The 20,914-nt window shown below is 44.5% G+C and overlaps 1 protein-coding gene across 1 annotated transcript in view; it reads right to left on the reverse strand.

Annotated features, from left to right (window-relative positions):
- Positions 1-4,664, reverse strand: part of MSRA (methionine sulfoxide reductase A) — a 301,880-nt gene extending 297,216 nt beyond the window's left edge. The window contains exon 1 of the mRNA XM_061990033.1: positions 4,516-4,664. Coding sequence (XP_061846017.1) covers positions 4,516-4,645 — 130 coding nt within the window. The 5' untranslated portion in view covers positions 4,646-4,664. The remainder of the gene's footprint in view (positions 1-4,515) is intronic.
- Positions 4,665-20,914: the final 16,250 nt, after the last annotated feature.

Consider the following 20,914-nt stretch of genomic DNA (forward strand, 5'->3'; position numbering starts at 1 on the left):
ACGTGCATTATGAGGAGCATGGACAGCAGAGTAAGGAAGAAGTAATTTCTTCTACATTGTACTGGAATAGCATGTCCAGTTTTGGGTCCTCACTTCAAGAAAGACATTATAAAAATAGGAAGAGTCTGTAAAGCCAGTGGTCAGGTTGGTCAGCAGCCTACAGCACGTGAACCTACCAAGCTCGCAGAAGCTGGGCATGTTTCAGCTGGTGATAGGTAAACTAAAGGTCAATTTTACAGATGTTTAATAGGGAGGGAGAACAACAACTCAGCCAAACGCTTCTCAACAGCACCAGACACTATCTGAAAGGGCACCAGCCATTTACATAAGATAACATTGGACACATGTTAAAACTCTTGAACAAGAAGGCCACACAGCACTGACACAGGGACTGGATCATCCTCACAACCAACACTTCTCTGATTCTGCAACCTGAGAGAAATTTATACAAAATAAATCTTACAGAGTAAATGTTACACAACATTAAAATTTAAATTGCTATTCTTTTCTGAAAGTAGTTTACATCTCAAAAATTTTTACTTTTGCAATTCATTGGAGCTCCACGCTGTTAAGTACATAGTATCATATGTAGTCATAGAATAAAAATGTAAAAAAAAAATCCTATTTGGCCTTATGAAAACACTTTTTGTACTGTAGCACAAAATTACTGTATCTGTGAGTAGGAGACTATAAAATTGACCTTGTGTATATTCTACCTGGGCTTTTATCCACAAGCAATGCGAAGGTGCTACTAATCTAGGCAATGCACTACTCAATATCTATAGAGTTCATTGCCCTAACGACATCAATGTCACCTCTGCATAGAATCATAGAATCATAGAATGGTAGGGGTTGGAAGGGACCTTTAGAGATGATCTAGTCCAACCCCCCTGCAGAAGCAGGTTCACCTAGAACAGGTCGCATAGGAACACGTCCAGGCGGGTCTTGAAGACCTCCAAGGAAGGAGACTCCACACCCTCCCTGGGCAGCCTGTGCCAGGGCTCCCTCGCCTGAACAGTAACACAGTTTTTTCTTATATTTAAGTGGAACTCTTTGTGTTCCAGCTTCATCCCATTACCCCTTGTCCTGTTACTAGCTACAACAGAAAAAGAGGGATGTCCCAAACTCCTGACACCCACCCTTTAGATATTTATAAATGTTAGTAAGATCTCCCCTCAATCTCCTCCAGACTAAACAGCCCCAGTTCCTGCAGCCTTTCCTCATACGAAAGATGTTCCAGTCCCCTGATCATCTTGGTGGCCCTGTGCTGGACTCTCTCCAGCACTTCCCTGTCCCTCTTGAGCTGAGGAGCCCAGAACTGGACATAGGACTCCAGATGAGGCCTCACCAGGCAGAGCAGAGAGGGAGAAGAACCTCCCATGACCAGCTGGCCAAACTCTTCTTGATGCATCCCAAAATGCCATTGGCCTTCTTGGCCACAAGGGCACATTGCTGCCTCATGGTTGATGATTGATAATATTCAGGACTCCTAGGTCTCTCTCTGCAGAGCTGCTCTCCAGTAGGTCGACCCCCAGCCTGCACCGATGCATAGGGTTGTTCCTTCCCAGATGCAGGACTCTGCACTTGTCCTTGTTGAACCTCATGAGGTTCCTCTCTGCCCAATTCTCAAGCCACTCGAGATCCCACTGAATGGCAGCACAGCCTTCTGGGGAATCAGTCAGTCCTCCCAGCTTGGTGTCATCAGCCAACTTGCTGAGGGTACACTCAGTTCTCTCATCCAGATCGTTGATGAAGATGTTGAACAAGACTGGCTCCAGAATCGATCCCTGTGGAATTCCACTGGTCACAGGCCTCCAACTCGATTCTGTGCCATTGATCACCACCCTCTGGGCTCTGTCATTCAGCCAGCTCTTGATCCACCTCACTGTCCACTCATTCAAGCCACACTGCTTGAGGTTTCTGATGATGTTGTGGGAGACAGTGTCAAAAGCCTTGCTGAAGTCAAGGTAGATGACATCTGCTGCTTTCCCCTCATCTAGCCAGCTGGTTATGCACTCATAGAAGGATATCAGGTTGGTCAAACAGGATTTCCCCTTGGTGAAGCCATGCTGACTCCCCCTGATAACCATCTTTTCCTTCACATGTTCAGTGATAACATTCAGGATGAGTTGTTCCATCACCTTTCCAAGGATGGAGGTGAGGCTGATTGGCCTGTAGTTTCCTGGGTCGTCCTTCCTGCCCTTTTTGAAGGCTGGAGTGACATTGGCCTTTCTCCAGTCCTCAGGTACCTCAACTGTCCTCCATGATTGTTCAAAAATGATGGAGAGAGGCTTGGCAATCACATCAGCCACCTCCCTCACCATTCCAGGATGTATCCCATCAGGACCCATTGACTTATGAGTCAATGAGCTTGGCCAACCAGTCTTTTACCTCTTCCTCTTCCACCCAGGGCAAGGCTTCTGCTGTCCTGGCCATCCTGTTATCCTTGCCGGACTGGGCTTCCTGAGGGCTGGCCTTGGCCATAAAGACTGAAGCAAAGAAGGCATTCAGTACTTCGGCCTTCTCTGCATCCTCAGACACCAGGATACCCTCAGTGTTTAGCAGCCTTCCTTTGAGTATATCTTCTCCACGTCATAGCCTTCTGTGATGGAATGACTGGCCAGGCAGATGAGGGGAGAGCAGTGGACATCATCTACCTTGAATTTACACTATCTCCCAAAACATCCTTGTAAGAACAGCTCAGGAAGCATGGGCTGGATGAGTGGTTTGGGAGGTGGATGGAAAACTGGCTGAGTGACAGAGCCTAGAAGGTAGTGATTAAGAAGGCAAGAAGGCCAGTGGCATCCTGGGGGCATCAAGAAGAGTGTGGGTAGCAGGACAAGGGAGGTTCTCCTCCCCCTCTACTCTGCCCTGGTGAGCCCATAGCTAGAGTGTTGTGTCCAGTTCTAGGCTCTCCAGTTCAAGAGTAATAGGGAAAGAGACCACTAAGGGCTATTAAGATGCTGAAGGGACTCAAACACCTTTCTAACAAGGAAAGGCTGAGATACCTAGGGGTGTTAGCCCAGAGATGAGAAGGCTGAGAGAAGACCTTATCAATGCATAAAAATAACTACACGGCAGGTGTGGAGAGGATGGGGCCAGTCTTTTTTCTGTGGTGGCTAGCGACAGGACAAGGGGTAAGAGCCACAAGGTGGAACACAAAAAGTTCCACTTAAACACAAGGAGAAACTTCTTTGATGCTGAAGTGAGGGAGCCCTGGCCCAGGCTGCCCAGGGAGGGTGTGGAGTCTCCTCAGTTTCCAAACCTGCCTGGACACATTCCATGTGCCCTGATAAAGGGCAACCTGCTTTAGCAGCAGTTTAGACTGGATGAGCTCTAAAGGTTCCATCCAACCCTCACTATTCTGGGTTTCTGTAATATCCTTCCTGATAATACCTTTAATTCCACCACTACCTTTTTGCTACCTTCAGCATTTTTCCAAACGCCTACATGCTATAAGGTTTTACTATGTTCTCTAGTACTTCTTTCATGGGGCTTATACCATCATCTATTAGTCTCCCACTAGCACTTATGTACATTTGTGTTTAGATTTTACAGGTTTCTTTCCAAGTTCACAAACTTTGTTGGGGATCTTAAGTGCCTGGAGCAAAGATACAGTTAAATAAATACCTTTTACAATGAGGTAACCATCACACATATTAGAGTACCTCATTGCCACTATAATTCCTATGTAACAGTGATCACAGTCATTTTGCTTTGTTTTTGGTTCCTCGAACAGAAGACAAAATTGCTTGCTTTATTCAAGGTTGCTATTTTGCTTACCTGACAGCACACATTTACTCAAAACAAAAGTAGTAGTACTGGAGAACACTGTTAACCTAAACACTCTACAGACATTAAGAGTTAGAATATCCACACCATGGCTCGGTATTATTCTAAGGTATTATTTAACAGAAAACGCACCGGCTGGGGAAATTTGTTTAAGACCGTGACTAGGACTATAGGCGGCTCTATACCGTTAAACTCTATATGGCTCTAAGCGGAAAACTCACATGTGGCCAAGGGAAAAACAGGTTATATGCTTGTTGGCTGTTCAAGCGATCAATCCCTATTCTTACAAGAGCACACAGACGTCACCGTGCAGCTAAATCATGCAACCAGTGCGCTCGACTCCCCGAGGCGGACGAGACGCCCCCCGCACACTCCCCCACCGCACGCCGAACGCCCCCGTTCCTGAGGCGTTCTCCAAGACCACACCTCAACGCCCCCCGCCCAGCCGCCGCCGGAGACGTACGAGCCGCCCCCCCTCCCACCACACGCCAAGCCCCCCGCCGCCCATGCGCCACAGCCCCGCGCGCAGGCGCCACAGCAACCGCCGCCCGCCCCAGTGGGAGGGCTCTGCGCACGCGCGCAGGAGCCGCCTGAGGGAGCCGCGGCGCCGCCTGTTTCCCGGAGCGTGTCTCCGCTTCCCCTCCCCCGCCGCCGGCACCGGCGCGGGCCGCGGGGGTGAAGAGGGAGGGGGCGGGAGCGGGAGCGGGGAAGGGTCGTCCCTACCTGCCACCGAGATGCGCTGGCTCCTGCCGGGGAGCGCTTCTTCCATCAGCGGTAGCCGGGAGGCCGAGTCACCCATCCTGAAGGTGGAGCTGCAGAGCGCGCGAAGGAAGCGCCGCGGCGCTGTCGGCATCGCCCTTGAGGGGAGTCGGCGCGGGGTGGGGGGGAAGGGAGGGGTGAGCGTCCCGGCGCGCGCTGGCCGTTGGGACGGGCGGCGGCAGCGGGTGCGTGGGTGGCGGGCGGCCGGGCGCGCGGCGGCTGGGCTCGATGCCCGCCCCCTGCCGAGCGGCGGCGGGCAGCGCCGGGCCGCAGCTTCGGGCTCTTGCGTCCTGGGGGCTGCGGAGAGGGAACCCTCAGCTCCCGTCGGGGTGTCCTGGGTGTCCCCTGCTCCCTCCCTGGTCTGTGGATTGGGAATCGCCTCCTTGTAACCCGAAGCGGTGTTCCCTTGAGTCTGTGGGCTCCGAGGGGCTGTAGCTGCCACGGTTTGCGTGCGCCCACCCAAAAGGAGACCCTTCCTTGAACTCTGCCTGCTCGGCCTTGTCCCGGGCCTTACGTCTGTGTGTTATGCTCCGTGCTCTGAAATGCTCCCTGCACAGTTGCACCCAATGTATTTTTACCTCGGGAGGGTTTTTTGTTTTCTTGCCCCTGGTGGGGTATGTGTGCTTGTAATATCCATCCCCCGGCTTGTCATCCACGTGCCCAGTTGATGTGGGGAGGGTTGTGCAAGCACAGCAAAACCTGCTGCACATACTCTTCATGCAGTAATATGTTTTATTTTACAGTAATTTTTTTTTCCACCCCCCAGCATTTTCTGGATGTTGACCTGTGCAGCACTCCTCACGTTATGTTTAGCCAATGTCCTCTATCATGCCAGTCTTTCAAAGTACTTTCTGTATGAAGATGCTCTAAGTAGCATGCATCTTCAGAGATCAGTGTCTACACGTGTGTATGCAATAGAAGTACAGAAATAAAAAGTGAACAGAGTATAAGTAATTGTGGAAAATGTCCACTCTTATCTTCAGGGGTCATACAATGTGTATTACACCTCCAGATTTCTAATGGAGAAGACGTACAGAAGCTATAACAATGGCTTTTTGTTTTTCAAGTGACTGAAGCTCATTCTGTGCATGCAGTCTCGGTCAATAGAAAGGAAATTTGCAGAAAACCCTGCAAAGAGGGTTAGCAAACTAGACAGGGGTCTTGCACTGAGAATTTCAGAGTATTGAGAATAGATAATGCAGAAAGAAGAAGTAGCAAAGAAGTTACAGAAAGGAAATGGTAGTAATTGAATACAAAATTCATCTGCAGGGTTTTGAAAAAGTTGGATTGTTAGCTGAAAAGGGAGATCTCTCAAGGAAGACCAGATCTCTCAAAAATGAACTACGACAAAGGAATGCCATTCCATTTGTCTCATAATCAAGCTGGATTTTACATGGATATGGTATTCCTGAGATATAGAATTTAATTCATATTTATAAAGGAGTGGAATGTATATGGCAATACTGAGAATTCCCAGATGCTTCTAGGAGAATCTAGAGAAGCAGGAAATTCATGTTGCAGGAGTCAGGCAGCTTTAAAATTAAAAAATCAGATGGGAACCTGAGAGGCAAACCATCCCATCTTTGGTTTTAGATTCACTCTTCCTGTGTTTAAAAGGTAAGCGATGTCCTCTTTGAGCAGAAGTAGTCCCAAGACTGCAGTCCATTTTTTGAGTTTTGTTAAATTCTGATACAGCTAGAGTCCTTGAGATCAGAACTGGAGAAGACCTCAGATGACCTCCAAAAAAAGCTCTCGAGAACCTGAAGAAAATCCATTAGATAAAGAATGCATGAATATAGAGATGTGTATTATAAATAACTGATATTTTGACAGTACAGGTTAGTAAGAATCAGGAACATTCGATAACCAATATGAAATTTAAAATACATTCACTTAATTAGCTGGCCTTTTATTGATAGTCACACTGACTTTTTTTGGCTCTTTCTTATGTCGTAAGAAGCCATTAAAGATGATGTCAGCTGTTGCTATACCGACTGTTTCCTCTGTTTCACCACATATATGTTTATATATATATGACTCCACTCTTGGTCAAGATTGTGTTTCTAAAAAGTTACCCCTCTTAATGCCACAATAGACAGCAGTGCATCTTTCCCATAAGAGTTAATATACCCATGAACCTGAGTCTTTTACTGTGGGCATCCTTACAGCCTCTTTGTCAACGGTTACATTTTCATGGCCATCTTCCTTGCATGAACTGAGGTCAGTCAGAGGTGAAGGACAGAAAAACAGACTAATGTTTGACTATTGAGCCTTGTAGATGAAGTGACTGAGATCGTCCAGAGCCCTGATGTGCTCTGAAATGCCAGCTGTTGAAAAGCTAGCATTGTCTCTGCACAAATGAGCCCGGTGATCCTCCATGCTGTTCATGCTGTCCCTGTGTATTTATATTGTGTGTGTCTCTTAAATCCTGTGTCCCTGCCAGCATGGTAAGTCTTACAGGAAAAGAAATTGCTTTGTTACCCAGGGCATTCAGCTACTTTGTTTGTGAGGCTGACCACAGCAGAGTGGGACCGTGAAGGATCTGTGGTGGCACTCCAAACCGGTGGCTAGAGCAGTGACAGGTAGCGGGGCTGCTGGTGCAGTTTGCATACTGCTCTTACGAGCAGAAAATAGCCTTTCCCTCAGTGTTTCTTGGGCACTTCACACACCCCGTTCCTGCTTCGTAACTGGATCTGAAGTATTCAATAGTAATAAGCCATTGTGCCACTTAACAAAGAAAAACTGCTGATTTTCCAAAGTACGTAGTGCTTCTTGGCTCCATGGAAACAGAATACTTCTGAAATTAGATAAATGTTGCTTACATTTCTGGAAGGCATGGCCTATCCCCTTCTGCTTCCACAGGTTGAGGTCTGGATGGAAGAGTCTGAAAAATCTCACTCTAAAAAGTTTTCGTGATACAGATTCACTGTCCAAGCAAGCAGTCATTATCTTTTAATTCATGGTGTGCTGTGCTTCACAATTCATAGTAGACTTCATCTATAGACGTAAGACTTCATATGTACCAACAGACAGATTGAATTAAGAAGTATATCAGAAAGCAAGCCTAGGTGAAGCACCTACACAGTGCTTTGCATTCCCATGAAATAATCACAGTATTCCTAGCACAGAAATGTTATGGCATGTGCTAAAAATCTTTAGGAAAGCAGCGTAAAGAAGGAAAGAGTGAAAAGGATGCAGGCTTACCTGTTTCCTTTCAGCCAGGGCACTGTACAAATTCCCAGTTATGCAGTCCTAGGAACTTGCTAAAAATGTGCAGGATTTTTCCCAGGACTGACATTTACTGTTCATAATCCTTTTCTTCAGAGTTGAATTTGCTCATCTTTGTGTTTTAGGGTAGATATATTTTTCCCCACGTAGCAAAATTTGCTGTATCTTGAAATTATTAAAGCCCTGCGCAGCTGTCTCAGTGGTCATACTGTGGTTGTGAAGGCAGGTTTGTGCTGCTGTGTGCATCTCCTGGAAAAGCAATCTCTCTTATCTGAAAACATACAGTGAAAGAAGATCCTTCACAGGCTTTAGTGGATTATTCAGTGTTCGATTACTGTTAAAAATATGCACCTTATTTTTAGGTTAGCTTCAGCTCCCACCCATTAAATCTCAGTTTCTCTTTCCTAGAATGTGGAGATCTCTTTCACCCACTTTGTTACCCTGACTTAACTGCTGTACGCTGTGGTCATCCGTCAAGACAAGATAAACAGGACCCTCGGAGTTCATCACAGCAAAATATTTATCTATTTTCTAGTTAATTATTGTCATTTTACTTCTCTTTACCTACTCCACGTTTTCAAATAATGTATTTCCTGATACATTTTTTTGCACTGTGATGAAAATATGAATAAGAAATGCAGCATTCTGGTACTGATTGCACCAATGCAGGTGCTGATGTGATGTGATTTCCCCATTCCTGCTTAGCTTTGCATAAATCCATCCTATCCTATTGGACTTTCCAGCCTCAGCAGTGCACTGCTGTGTCTTCGGAGAGCTCTTCAGGAATTTATTACCAATCTATACTAGATGATCTCTAAAGGTCCCTTCCAACCCTACCATTCTATGATTCTATAGCAATATATAAACAATTATTGGAGTTATATAGCAGATTGTGTTCTATGCCTTGTCCTTGGCACCATTTAAGTTACTAGTATATGCTTTTACAAACTCTTATCATTGTCACTGGTGCTCCTGCAGTTTTTGGGTCAGCTGCTGTCAGTTGGAAATCATTTTCTTTGTTCTCTGTAATTGATAAAATGTCAAATAATGGAGCTTAGGACTGATGGTGACGTGACATCACTGTAAACACACCAGCGTTGCGATGATTGCCTCATTACAATCACACTTTGTGACTGGTCAGGTAACGAGATCACTGAAAAAGATCTCATCAGAACGAACCCACTGGTTCCCCAATTTTAGCAAGAAGACATGAACTTGATTCTAAGGGTGCTCAATCAAGGGAGCTGGAGACTTTTAAGTACCACAGGTCTTTTTGGAAACAAGAGCTGAATTCCTCTGTCAGCGGCTGTATCTCATACCGCAGAAGGACAGCAAAGATGATAATATGGTAAAGTGATCTACGTAAGACAGTTTCTAGAGAGAGGCGGGAAGATTAATCAGTCATTCATCCGCCTTCCATTTGGGATCTAGATGAGCATTTAGATACAGATTAAGCTACATAAATTATACTAAAAATGGAGCTGACGTAGAAGAGCCATCAGCACTGTACCTCGGAATAATGCAGTGACTTGGGATTTACAGAGGGATATCAAAAACAATGGGCAATTTAATAGAACAGAGTCTCCCACTCGTGCCAGGGAGAAGGCAGAAATGCAGGATGCAAGCAGCCTCTTCACACAGGTTCTTCTTCATTTTTCCATAGCACTGTACCAATTACAGGGGAGAAAAAAAGTGCTAACATGACAAGCAAGCTATCTGCAAGCTTGCTTCCTGGCAGGTGTAACCCTTGTTTCACAGAATCACAGAATGATAGGGGTTGGAAGGGACCTCTAAACACCATCTAGTCCAGGCCCCCTGCAAAAGCAGGTCTGTCTGGATCAGGTCGCACAGGAACGTGTCCAGGCAGGTTATGAAAATCTAAAGAGAAGGAGACTCCACATCCTCCCTCTGCAGCCTGGGTCAGCGCTCCCTCACCCTCACAGTGAAGAAGTTTCCTTTAATTGGAACTTCTTGTGTTCCAGCTTTTGTCTGTTACCCATTGTCCTATCACTGGACGCTACAGAGCAAAATGTTGCCTCATCGTCTTGACATACACCTTTTAAATACTTGTAAGTATTAATGAGGTCCCTCCTCAGTCTCCTCCAGGCTGAACAGCCCCAGGTCCCACAGCCTTTCCTCATAAGGAAGATGTTCTAGTCCCCTGAACATCTTGGTGACACTGTGCTAGACTCTATAAAAGTTCTCTGTCCCTCTTGAGCTGGGGCGCCCAAAACTGGACACAGGACTCCCGGTGAGGCCTCACCACAAGCACAGGAGAGGTGGAGGAGAACCTCCCTCAACCTGCTAGACACACTCTTGATGCCCTTCAGGATGCCATTGGCTTTCTTGTCTTGAGGGCACATTGCTGGCTCATGTTTAATTTATTATCAACCAGAACTCCCAGGTCCCTCCCTGCAGAGCTGCTCTCCAACAGGTCACCCCCAGCCTGTCCTGGTGCTGGGGGTTGTTCCTCACCAGGTGCAGGACTCTGCACTTGTCCTTCTTGTACCTCATGAGGTTCCTCTCTGCCCGACTCTCAGCCTTTACAGATCTGGCTGAATGGCAGCACAGTCTCTGGTGAATCAGCCAGTCCTCCCAGTTTGGTGCCATCAGGGAACTTGCTGAGGGTACTCAGTCCTCCCAGTTAGGTGTCATCAGCAAACTTGCTGAGGGTCACTGCCCGGGTCATTGATGAAGATGTTGAACAAGACTGGCCCCAGAATCGATCCCTGTGGAACCCCATTGGCCACAGGCCTCTAACTTGACTCAGATCCATTTATAACCATCTTCTGGGTTCTGTCATTCAGCCAGTTCTCCATCCACTTCACCATCCACTTATCTAACCCACGCTGCCTGAGCTTATCCATGAGGATGTTATGGCAGACAGTGTCAAAAGCCTTGCTGAAGTCAAGGTGGATGACATCCACTGCCCTCACCTAGCCAGCCCGAAGACTATCAGGTTGGTCAAACAGAATTCACCCTTAGTGAATCCATGTTGAGTCCCTGATAACTATCTTTTCCTTCATGTGTTTTGAAATTGCATCCGGGATGAGTTGTTCCATTGCCTTTCCAGGGATGGAGATGAGGCTGACTGCCCTGTAGTTTCTTGCCTTTTTCGAAGACTGGAGTGACATCGGCCTTCCTCCAGTCCTCAGGTGCCTCACCAGTCCTCCATGGTGATTCGAAAATGTTGGAGAGTGGCTTAGCAATAACATCAGCCAGCTCCTTTAGCATTTGTGGGTGCATCCTGTCAGGTCCTATAGATTTGCAGGTGTTAAGCTTGCCCGTTCCTTCAACTGGAGCTTCAGGCTGCATCTTTATAACAATCCCTATGCCTTCACACAAAGTGATGGCAGTGACCCGCATTGTGGTGTCTGCCCATTTGTGGGAAACAGGTTTTGATCTCTCATGGTAGTTCACTGAAGGTCAACACAAGGCTTTGTTTTGCTGCCTGCACATAAGCATATAGCAGCATTCATGGTGCCCTGGGACACATCGCCTGCACTTTAGGTGCTCCTCCGAGTTGATGCTGGTCTAAACATTTCTTGTCCTATCTGCAAACTCCACACAGGCATCTCTGATGCTCTAGAGCATTTTAAAGGGCTTTCAGCTCCCATATGGGAGCAGCTGAAAGAAGTCCTGCCATCAACGATGTGAGAAGAACAATTAATCTGAGAAATGATCACTGGTTTAGGAGCTCGTTCACTCCAAAACAGAAAACGCTTGCCTGTCTTTTTAAGTGCCCCATGCGTCTGTAAACACATAAAACATTTCCAAATCTTGAGCCAAATCCTAACCCAATACAAAAGGTCAAAAGTTGTCAAACACTTCTGAGCAGAGTTATCTGTCTTTGCTGACTTAATGTCCTGCAGAGATGCCAACACCTGCTAGAAGTGAATTAACTCCTTGCAGGCAGGTAGCTGGTAGCTCAAGAGTTAGCAGGTATCTCCTTCAATAGCGTGGCTTCTCACAGCTCTATACAATTTCCTGGACATAAGAGAAGGTACCAGCAGCGGAGGCTCGGCCTTGGGGTTTTTTAATCAAGATTTCCCGCTATGGTACAAAATATACTGTAGGTCAGATTCCAGTTTATGAGAGGACAAATTCCTGGGCACATTGAGTGGCTGGTGCTGCAGACAACAGTTTAGATCATCATAGCACCATTCCTTGCCTAAAATCTGATTTTTTAACACATTTCACTATTTGGAAACCATCGTGTCACAGCCCTTCTCTTGGTAAAACTGTAACTTTGGTAATAAATTTCTCAGTAAATATTTTCTGCATTAGAAAATTGAGATTTCCATGTTTTTAGCACTGTGAACTCTCCTTTTGCACCATGGACTTTGTGAACAGAAATAAATCACCAGAGGGGAGGACATAAAAAAATAATTTTTAGTGGGACTGATACTGCCCAACTTGAGCTGTCTAGAAACATGGCACCTCATCCAAGCTGAGCATAATTCATCCCATCTTAAAAAAGGAGAGTCAAGCAGATTGGATGGACTCTTCTCCAGAGAGATTTATTCCATTCAAGTCACATCAAGTGTCCTAGTGAGTAGCTTAGAATAGATAGCTTGATTTTTGGTACTTGGAATTAGACAGATTGTTTCCTGTCTACCTAGGAAAAAGTGCAGAATTTCAAAGCAAATTTCAGCCCTAGAAAAATGTTATTTGTTTTACACATTGGCTAGCCATTCCAAAATATTTAGCAGAATGTCCTTCATGTTCCCTATCACAAGTAATATTTTACATTCTGCACTCCAGATTTTACTTACTGATCTCATAGCCCTCAAGATTTATCCCCTCCCTTACTAAAAGCTTTTTTCTTCTTGAAACCCAAATGAATATTTTATTTATTTGCTAAAATACTGACCTTTTTGAAGTTCTTCCAAGTCACTGAATCTTTTGTTCATTCACATAAATCTGTACAAGTGTCTGAAGTTTATTAAGAACTTTGATTTCTTTAATAGTGAAGAAAATAAGCAGAGATAACATGTAAGCTGTCCAAATACTTTGAGGTAACATTTTGCTACAGCCCACTGGAGATACTGATGAGATCTAGCTTGCAAATCCAAGTAAGTAGTGTGTAACTTGATTTCTTTTACAATCTCCCATAATAAATTCTGCAGATAACATAGAATATCTTCAAAATCTGTAAAAACATCACTTCTGTCAATAAAGGTAATTTTTTTCCTAGCAGACTGACTTGTAGTAGATTAGATAGTGGAAGAATTATGACATGTCACTCAATGTATTTTTGTAGCCTGTTTTGCTTATATCCACAGGTACACACTTGGTCAAAATATTGTGACTTTCTTTGTGATTCTGGTTTCATCTGATAGTAAAACCACACAGTTACAAAAAAATGCCAAAAACAAGCAAAAAAAACCCCTAATGGAAACAATTAAGTTTTTTAGTGGAAAATTATGCAACACAAACATGCTCTGCCAGTGGTTTTAAATGCATTGCACAGTGTCTAGTAGATTCCTGGGCTTTGTTAGTCAGTGTTGGTTTGTATGCAGTGGTACTGATGCTTTTGTAAAACCAAACAACAAGAGTTGTTTATGCTGCCCTACCAAAGGAAATAATCGTATTTAATAGTGGTAGTTTCCCAGTTAAAAAAACGATTCTTGTGCTATATGCTGTAATAAGCTTTTTATAAATGTGCTCATGTGGTGCTCGTGTGGTGCTCAGCAGAGCCTGCTGTGCCAGTGCTATAAAAACGAAAGGGAGCTTCATAACCTTTACATGCTATTGTATATTGTCATACAGCAGCGTTCCCTGTTATTAATAAAGTTTGTAAGAAATGGCAAAGGATTAAAAATACATGTATGATATTATCCATGGTAATAAAAGCTGATGTGGTTTGGACTGCTTGTTTATTCACTTGCCCTATATGAGATGTTTTAAGGAGTGCGGTGAATGATTGAACAGATGATCTTTCCCTCCGGGCTCTGCTTCTCCCAAGCCCAGCATCTTCCCGGGGCTGCTGGCCCGGAGCTGCTGGCCCGGGGCTGCAGGGATGCTTCCCTGAGCCCTCTTGTGGGCTCCTTCCTCCACTGCAGAAGGCAGTGCCTACAAACTAGGCAATTTGTGTGCTCCGAGCAGATGATCTTTACGAAATGTGAGCTGGTTTTCTCACCTCCGTGCAGAAGGAAAATGTGAAAAATAAAATAAAACTGATATTTCATTAAAAGTGATGAGAAAAATTTTAGGGCTTTGACCACGGATATCTTATTTTTGCTCTGGCATCCAGCAATAACAGTGATTATTGAATTGCAACACAGAAAGCTCTTCTGGGAATAGATATGCCGCACAGCCTGTCATTGCTTGGCAAAATGCGCTCAGGTGCTGATGTAAATGGAAAGGTGGTGTATTTGAGATAGTTTCATTGGAGAAATCATAATAAAATGGATTAAGAGACACCTGAAATGCTTCTCAGTTTTAAACAAAAATATCAGGACATTTTCTGACAGCATCTGGATTCTTGAGGGAAATTAAATGCCAGGTAATATTCTGTTTGGAAGAAAATAAATTAACAGCATATGTAACAGATATCTGACTGCCTATTAAATTATTGTTTTTATCATCCATGGGATGTACTGGCTTTTGAGTCTGTTCTGTATTGGAATTGCTGCATAATATAATGCTATGCAGTATTTACAGCAAGGTAGAGGTCCAGATCGGGTCCTGCAGAGATCCACAGGTCCAGCAGAAAAGGACTTGGGGTTGCAGGAAGATGAAAAACTGGATATGAGCCAGTGATATATGCCTGTGCAGCCCAGAAATCCAACTGTATCCTGGTACATGGCCAGCAGGGTGGGGTGGGGGGGGATTCTGCCCCTCTGCTCTTTTCTGGGGAGAACCTCCTGCAGTGCTGCCTCCAGCTGTGGGCACCAACAGCACAAGGACACAGAGCTGCTGGAGCAAGTCCAGAGGAGGCCATGGAGATGATGCGAGGGCTGGAGCCCCTCTGCTGTGGAGACAGACTGAGAGAGTTGGGGGTGTTCAGCCTGGAGAAGAGAAGGCTCTGGGGAGACCTTCCAGCAGCCTCCAGTCCCTAAAGGGCTGACAAGAAAGGCTGAGAGGGACTTTGTTGAAGGGCCTGGAGGGACAGGACAAGGGACGATGGCTCCAAAGTGACAGAGGGGAGATTGAGATGAGATCATGGTAAGAAGTTCTTGTCTGTGAGGATAATGAGGCCCTGGCACAAGTTGCCTGGAGAGGCTGTGATGGGCCCATCCCCGTCAGTATTCAAGGGCAGTTTGCATGAGATTTGGAGCAGGCTGGTCTGGTGGAAATTGTCCCTGCCCATGACAAGGGGCTGAAGTGAAATGAGCTTTAAGGTCCCTTCTAACCCAAGCCATTCCATGATTCTATGAACATTGAAGACAGAGAAGGGATCTGATTGACATTTGCAAGTATATAAATGGTGGATATCAGGAGGTTGGGACATCCCTTTTTTCTATAGTAGCTAGCAACAGGGCAAGGGGTAATGGAATGAAGCTGGAACACAAAAAGTTCCATTTAAATGTAAGAAAAAACTATGTTACTGTGAAGGTGAGGGAGCCCTGGCACATGCTACCCAGAGGGGTTGTGGAGTCTCCTTCCTTGGAGGCCTTCCAGACCAACCTGGATGTGTTCCTGTGCGACCTGTTCTAGGTGAACCTGCTTCTGCAGGGGATTTGGACTGGATGATCTCTAAAGGTCCCTTCCAACCCCTACCATTCTATGATTCTATGAAAGTTGCATAGGTATTGGAATTCTGTTGGTATCTAGATATTTTAGTCCCAATGGAGTCAGTAGGACTTTTATGCCTCTTCTGCCCCCCCAGGAACTCATATTGCAAATGAGACTGAATATCCCAAAGTCATAATGAGCCCAGTGCAGGTGTTGTTTGTTGCATAGTTTTTTATGATGATGGGTTAGAATTACTAGGATAGTTCAGAAACAGTGGTGTGAAGAGGATTAAAGTATACATCACAGAATCACAGAATCATTTCATTTGGAAGACTTTTAAGATCATCCAGAGAAGAGTGTGTTTCAACAATTGTATGGTATAAGGCACCAAAATGAATGTAAGAGAGTTGCAAGCAACATGGAGAAATGGTCTATTATAAAACCAGATTATGGAGTAGACCAGGGTAAAATGAGATATGGATAGACGCAAAACTGGACTTAATCTTTTAGGTAATAAATATCAATATTTTTATAGACAAAGTGGACAGAGCAGAACTGACAACCAAAGTGTGTGGATTAAACAAAGGTTGTGACGTTCAGCAGCAATATTCTTGGACAATGAAGTGTCCTACAGCTGGAGTCATTAAAAATTCAATGTTTGTCATATCTCAGCAATTGCAGTCTCTTGGTATCTTCTATTCTGAGTGTGGGAGGTTATAAATATTGTTGATGACTCAGCATTTGCTTTAGACTTCTTGGTCTTTACTAGTCATGTTTGCACTACTTATTCATGTTGTCATAGTTCATCAATGTGAACTTTCACCCAAGTGGAGGAGATTTACAGTGAAGTCTGGGGGATATTTAGTTCAGTTAATGCCAATATGGACCCTCCTTTTATAAAAGGGATTTTTAAAATTGCTTTCCCTTTTCAGTAAAAGATGCAAAAGAACAACAAGATGATGTGGTTTTTACCTGTCTTTGGGAAGGGCATGTTCCTTCAAATATTTTCCAGGATAGCTGGAAGGATACAAAAAATCCTGGTTTGGGGATGAGCAGTTCTGGCACAAATACCAAGAGACGACACTTCCATCCTTAAAATAAGCCCCCCGACATAAGTGATAATTTAATATACATCATACCATCTGCTTGCAGAAATGTGCAAGCTGCTTCCAAAGAAGTCAATGGGAAAATGCATTTTTCCTATTATTTTAAACATTCCAATAGCCACCTTTCTCCAAAGACAAGTGTAACTTGCCACTAAAGAGAATAACAACTGCTGCAACCCCATAATTTCTCCTCCTCCTCCCTCTGCCCTTCACAACATACTGGATGAAAATACAGACGTTGCAGAGTACTCTGCCAGTTTAAAAAAACAGATGGGGAAGAGAGAAGGTTTCAGAGCTACAAGGCATGGGAGCTCTGGCAGCAGCTTTTCTCTTTATCCACGGTGAGCTTCCATCTTGAACACGTTTACTAATCTCAACTTCACCTACAGAAATATGTCAGCAGGCAAGATATGTGCTAACACATGCAAGCAGCATTTGAGGCCGGAGTAAGGATGGAGCTTTCTGTTTCCCATGCTACATACCAGTTCATTCAAAATTTTGGGCTGGGTCAAGCCTTGTAAAGGTATTTTTGTATCTGTGTCTTGTCTTTTGCAGCCTTCTCCCAGGCTCACTCGAGCAGGGGTCTGGGCATGGGAGGGCAGCACAGACTCCACTGAGCAAGCAGTCTTCTCTTTCTGATGAAGCCACTCATAAACATTTGCAGAAAAATTTAAGGATAGGGTAAATATACTGTGGCACTTCCCCCAAACCTCTTCTTGGATTGTGGTGAACTTACAGCTTACACATTTCCTCAGATGCTCATCTTGTACTATAAAACTATTCCACACCTTGAACACTGTCTGCTGGGGTGCAGCTGATGGAACTGGGAATTTCAGCCTGGACAAGAGGAGCCTGAGGGGAGACATGATCACTCTCTGCAACTCCCTGACAGGAGACTGTAGCAAGTTGGGGGTTCATCTCTTCTCCCCATTAATCAATGATAGGACAAGAAGAAACAGCCTCAAGTTGCCCCAGGGGAGGTTTAGATTGGAAATGAGGAAGAACTTGTTCACCAAGAGGGTTGTTAAGCATCGGAACGGACTCCCCGGGGAGTCTGTAGCATCACCATCCCTGGAGATATTTAAAACACACATAGATGAGATGCTGAGGGACATGACTTAGGGTTGGACTTGGCAGTGTTGGGTTAATGGTTGAACTTGATTTTGTCTTTTCCAGACAAAATGATTCTATGATTCTACAATCATTCTCTGCTCATCTCCTTAACAACACTTATTCTTCAGACATCCCTGCCTTCTTCTCCTGGCTCAACTATCTTGTTTCAGTCAAATTCACCTCTTCTCATGTTAGTATTGTTCCATAGCTTCCGTCATCCTTACTCTTTTCATTTATACTTTCCCAGCTTCACAGTGCCCTTTTTGAGTGCAAAGAAAGGGCACCCAGACAGTAAGCATGTTTCTAGGTGCAGAGGCACCGCAATCTACAGATATGCAAGGCAATCCTAGAATTACAAATGGTTTAGGTTAGAAGGGACCTTTGGATGTCTCCAGTCATGTCCTACACTGATACCAGCTTAGCCCAGGTTGCTGAGAGGTTTGTTCACTTAGGTTTTGGGTGTTTTCAAGGACGGCAGTTCCTCTTTGAGTCAGCCTTCCAGTATCTGACTACCCTCAGAGTGGAGATTCATTTCCCATACATCTTAGCTAAAACCACCCTTGTTGCAGCTTGTGTACATATAAACCTTACACTTTGTGCACGTCCAAGAAGAGTTTTGCTCCATCTTCTCAACACCTTCCTTTAAGATTATTGATGGTGGCAGTAAAATCTCCCCTCAGCCATTTCTTCGTAACACTGAACACACTCAGTTCCTTCAGCCTGTTTTCACATTCCATGTGTTCCACTTTCCTAAGCATATTGATGATGCCAATGAACTCGCTCCAACTTGTCAGCGTCTTTCTTGCTAACTGAGGAGTCTAGAAACTGGATGCAATTCCCTCGATGGGATTTTACAGATGTGAAATGATGGGATTTGTTTTATTATTTTTCACTTCCTAACAATTCCTAACAGTCCTTTTGTCACTTGGAGGGGATTTTTTTTTTTCTACTTGGCAATGGATTTTCTGCCATTTTTGTGACCCTTTGTGCCATAGCTCTAAGATCATGCCTACACTGGCAATACCTCACTCAGCCTCAATACTTGTCAGAGATTTAGAGTCGCTTTTGTTCCTGTAGTTCAATTTGCTATGACAGATGCTGAATCTCAGCTCCCATTTTACCATCCAACCTCTCAACTCTATGGGGTTTCTGCAACGGGTTTTCGTTTACATGACCTCAAATAATCCAATATCATCAGTAAATATACCATTCAGTAACATCAGATTTTTTCAGCAGTCCACCTCTCAGTGCTAGCATCCTGTTAATGATCCCCTTCTTCTGCAAAATGCTTTGTTGCTTGTCCCTTAATCAGTGGAAAAACACATATCTCTTACAGCATCGCACGCCCACAACAGCTTGCTTTTCTTAGCTCATTGGTGAGGGCTTTCGAAAGGTCCCATACACAACATAACCAGATTAACGTACCAGTTAGTGCTGGCAACGAACTCTAGCAATTTTGTTAAGTAAGACTTCAGCCTCTTGACTAACTTCATCCACTTGCTGTTTCCGTTGTCTGTTATCTGTACAAGCAATTTCCTCTACACAGACAGTTCAGATTCAAGTTCCTTTGGTATTCTTTGACGCATATGCTGTAGCCTTAGGATCAGAAGTTGCTCACTCTACACCCTGGTCCTCTGTTGCCCCTTCACCCTGCCTGGCAGGCTTCTTAATCCAGTCATGTTTGGAAAAGGTTTGATAATTTGATCACGTTCTTAGGAAGTTGTTCTTCAAATCTTTTAGTCTACCTTTTTAATGGAATGTATGCTTTTTATTTTCTCCTTGTTTGAACACGAAGTCTTCCTTCTTGTAATAGCCTCCTTTGCTCTGATCTTTAATTGCAGTAGCTTTCTTCTGGTCTTTTTAAAGTCTTTTTTTTAATACACTCTATGTATTTTCTCTGAGCCTCTAATATGGTGTCTTTAAACAATAACTCTGCTGCTTGCAAACGTTTCACCCAGTCGTGGCCTATGTTAATTTTCTTTTAACAAATTGCCTTGTTTTTCATAGGGCTCCTTTTTAAATCCAAGACTCTGCTGGTGATATTTTTGGCTTTCTTGTTCCTACAACTATACTGAAGCTCCGTACATTACATCAATACTCCTCTCATACAGACTCTCTTTGGTAAGACCATAATGAAACTGGGCTGCACCAGGAGTTCATTCTCGACCAACTATGTCTCCAAGAAGTATTTGTTCACGATTATCTAAAAATTTACCCTCCACATCATGCTTGGACATGACATTTATCCAATGTATGTGATTTTTCCCATTTTTATTGCATCTTGTACACCCATGGCACCTCTGGTCTCCTTTAGGACATCTCTGGCAGTGTCACTGCCACTGGTCTGTTCTATCACCACTGGTGCCACACTGCACTGGCCATGTTATTGAGGAATAGCTTTCTCATAGTCATCTTCTTGGGTGTGGTACTTTGGTCTCCTGGTGTTGATGTCATTTGTTGCTACAGTTAACTTACTTATCTAATGTGACTCTTCTGTTTTCTTTAACTGTGTTGCTGCTCATCCACAATGCAAATTATTCTGCCCCTCGTGTATAATTTATAGTTTGCTCTGATAGCCTCCTGATTATCTTCTCCCCAGTAATTTGCTGCTATACCTATTATGTTCATACCTGCACTCAAAAGCAGACCTGTCAGCCACTTTGTATTTTCTACCACTTATGTTGAAATGAGGAGCACGTCAACATATGCCCCAACTGCCTGTTTTATGTACCTGTTGAAGTAGGATCAGAATTGTCCAAAGATATTTTCTCCACTTCCAACTGTATCTTTCTCACCTTCAGTTGTTCCCTTCACACCAGTACACACAATTCTTGGCTAGGATTCAGTTTCCAGACAACTACCATAATTTACATTCACACTGGGATGCTGTACAGCCAGGAGCAACAAGGTAAAGGTCAAGAGAGCAAACTTCACAGTTGGTAGCTTGAGTTTGGACTCTTGGCATGGAAAGGACATTGCCTTGAGGGTGAGAGCTCCTGTTTCAAATGCTGTTTATGCAGTTCCTTTAATGACCCCTTAAATGGATAGGAAGACAACTCCTCTCCCACCTGGCAGCAACCACATCTTTTAGATGCCTGCTTTCTCCAGTGATACCCCTGTAGCTACACCTGCACATAACTTCTTTGTGCCCCGTAGTCCTGGTTCACCCATCATCCACACAGGCTGCCCAGAGGGGTTGTGGAGTCTCCTTCCTTGGAGGCTTTCCAGACCCGCCT

The sequence above is a fragment of the Colius striatus genome, chromosome 2 (genome assembly GCF_028858725.1).
Source record: "Colius striatus isolate bColStr4 chromosome 2, bColStr4.1.hap1, whole genome shotgun sequence".
NCBI lineage: Eukaryota > Metazoa > Chordata > Aves > Coliiformes > Coliidae > Colius > Colius striatus.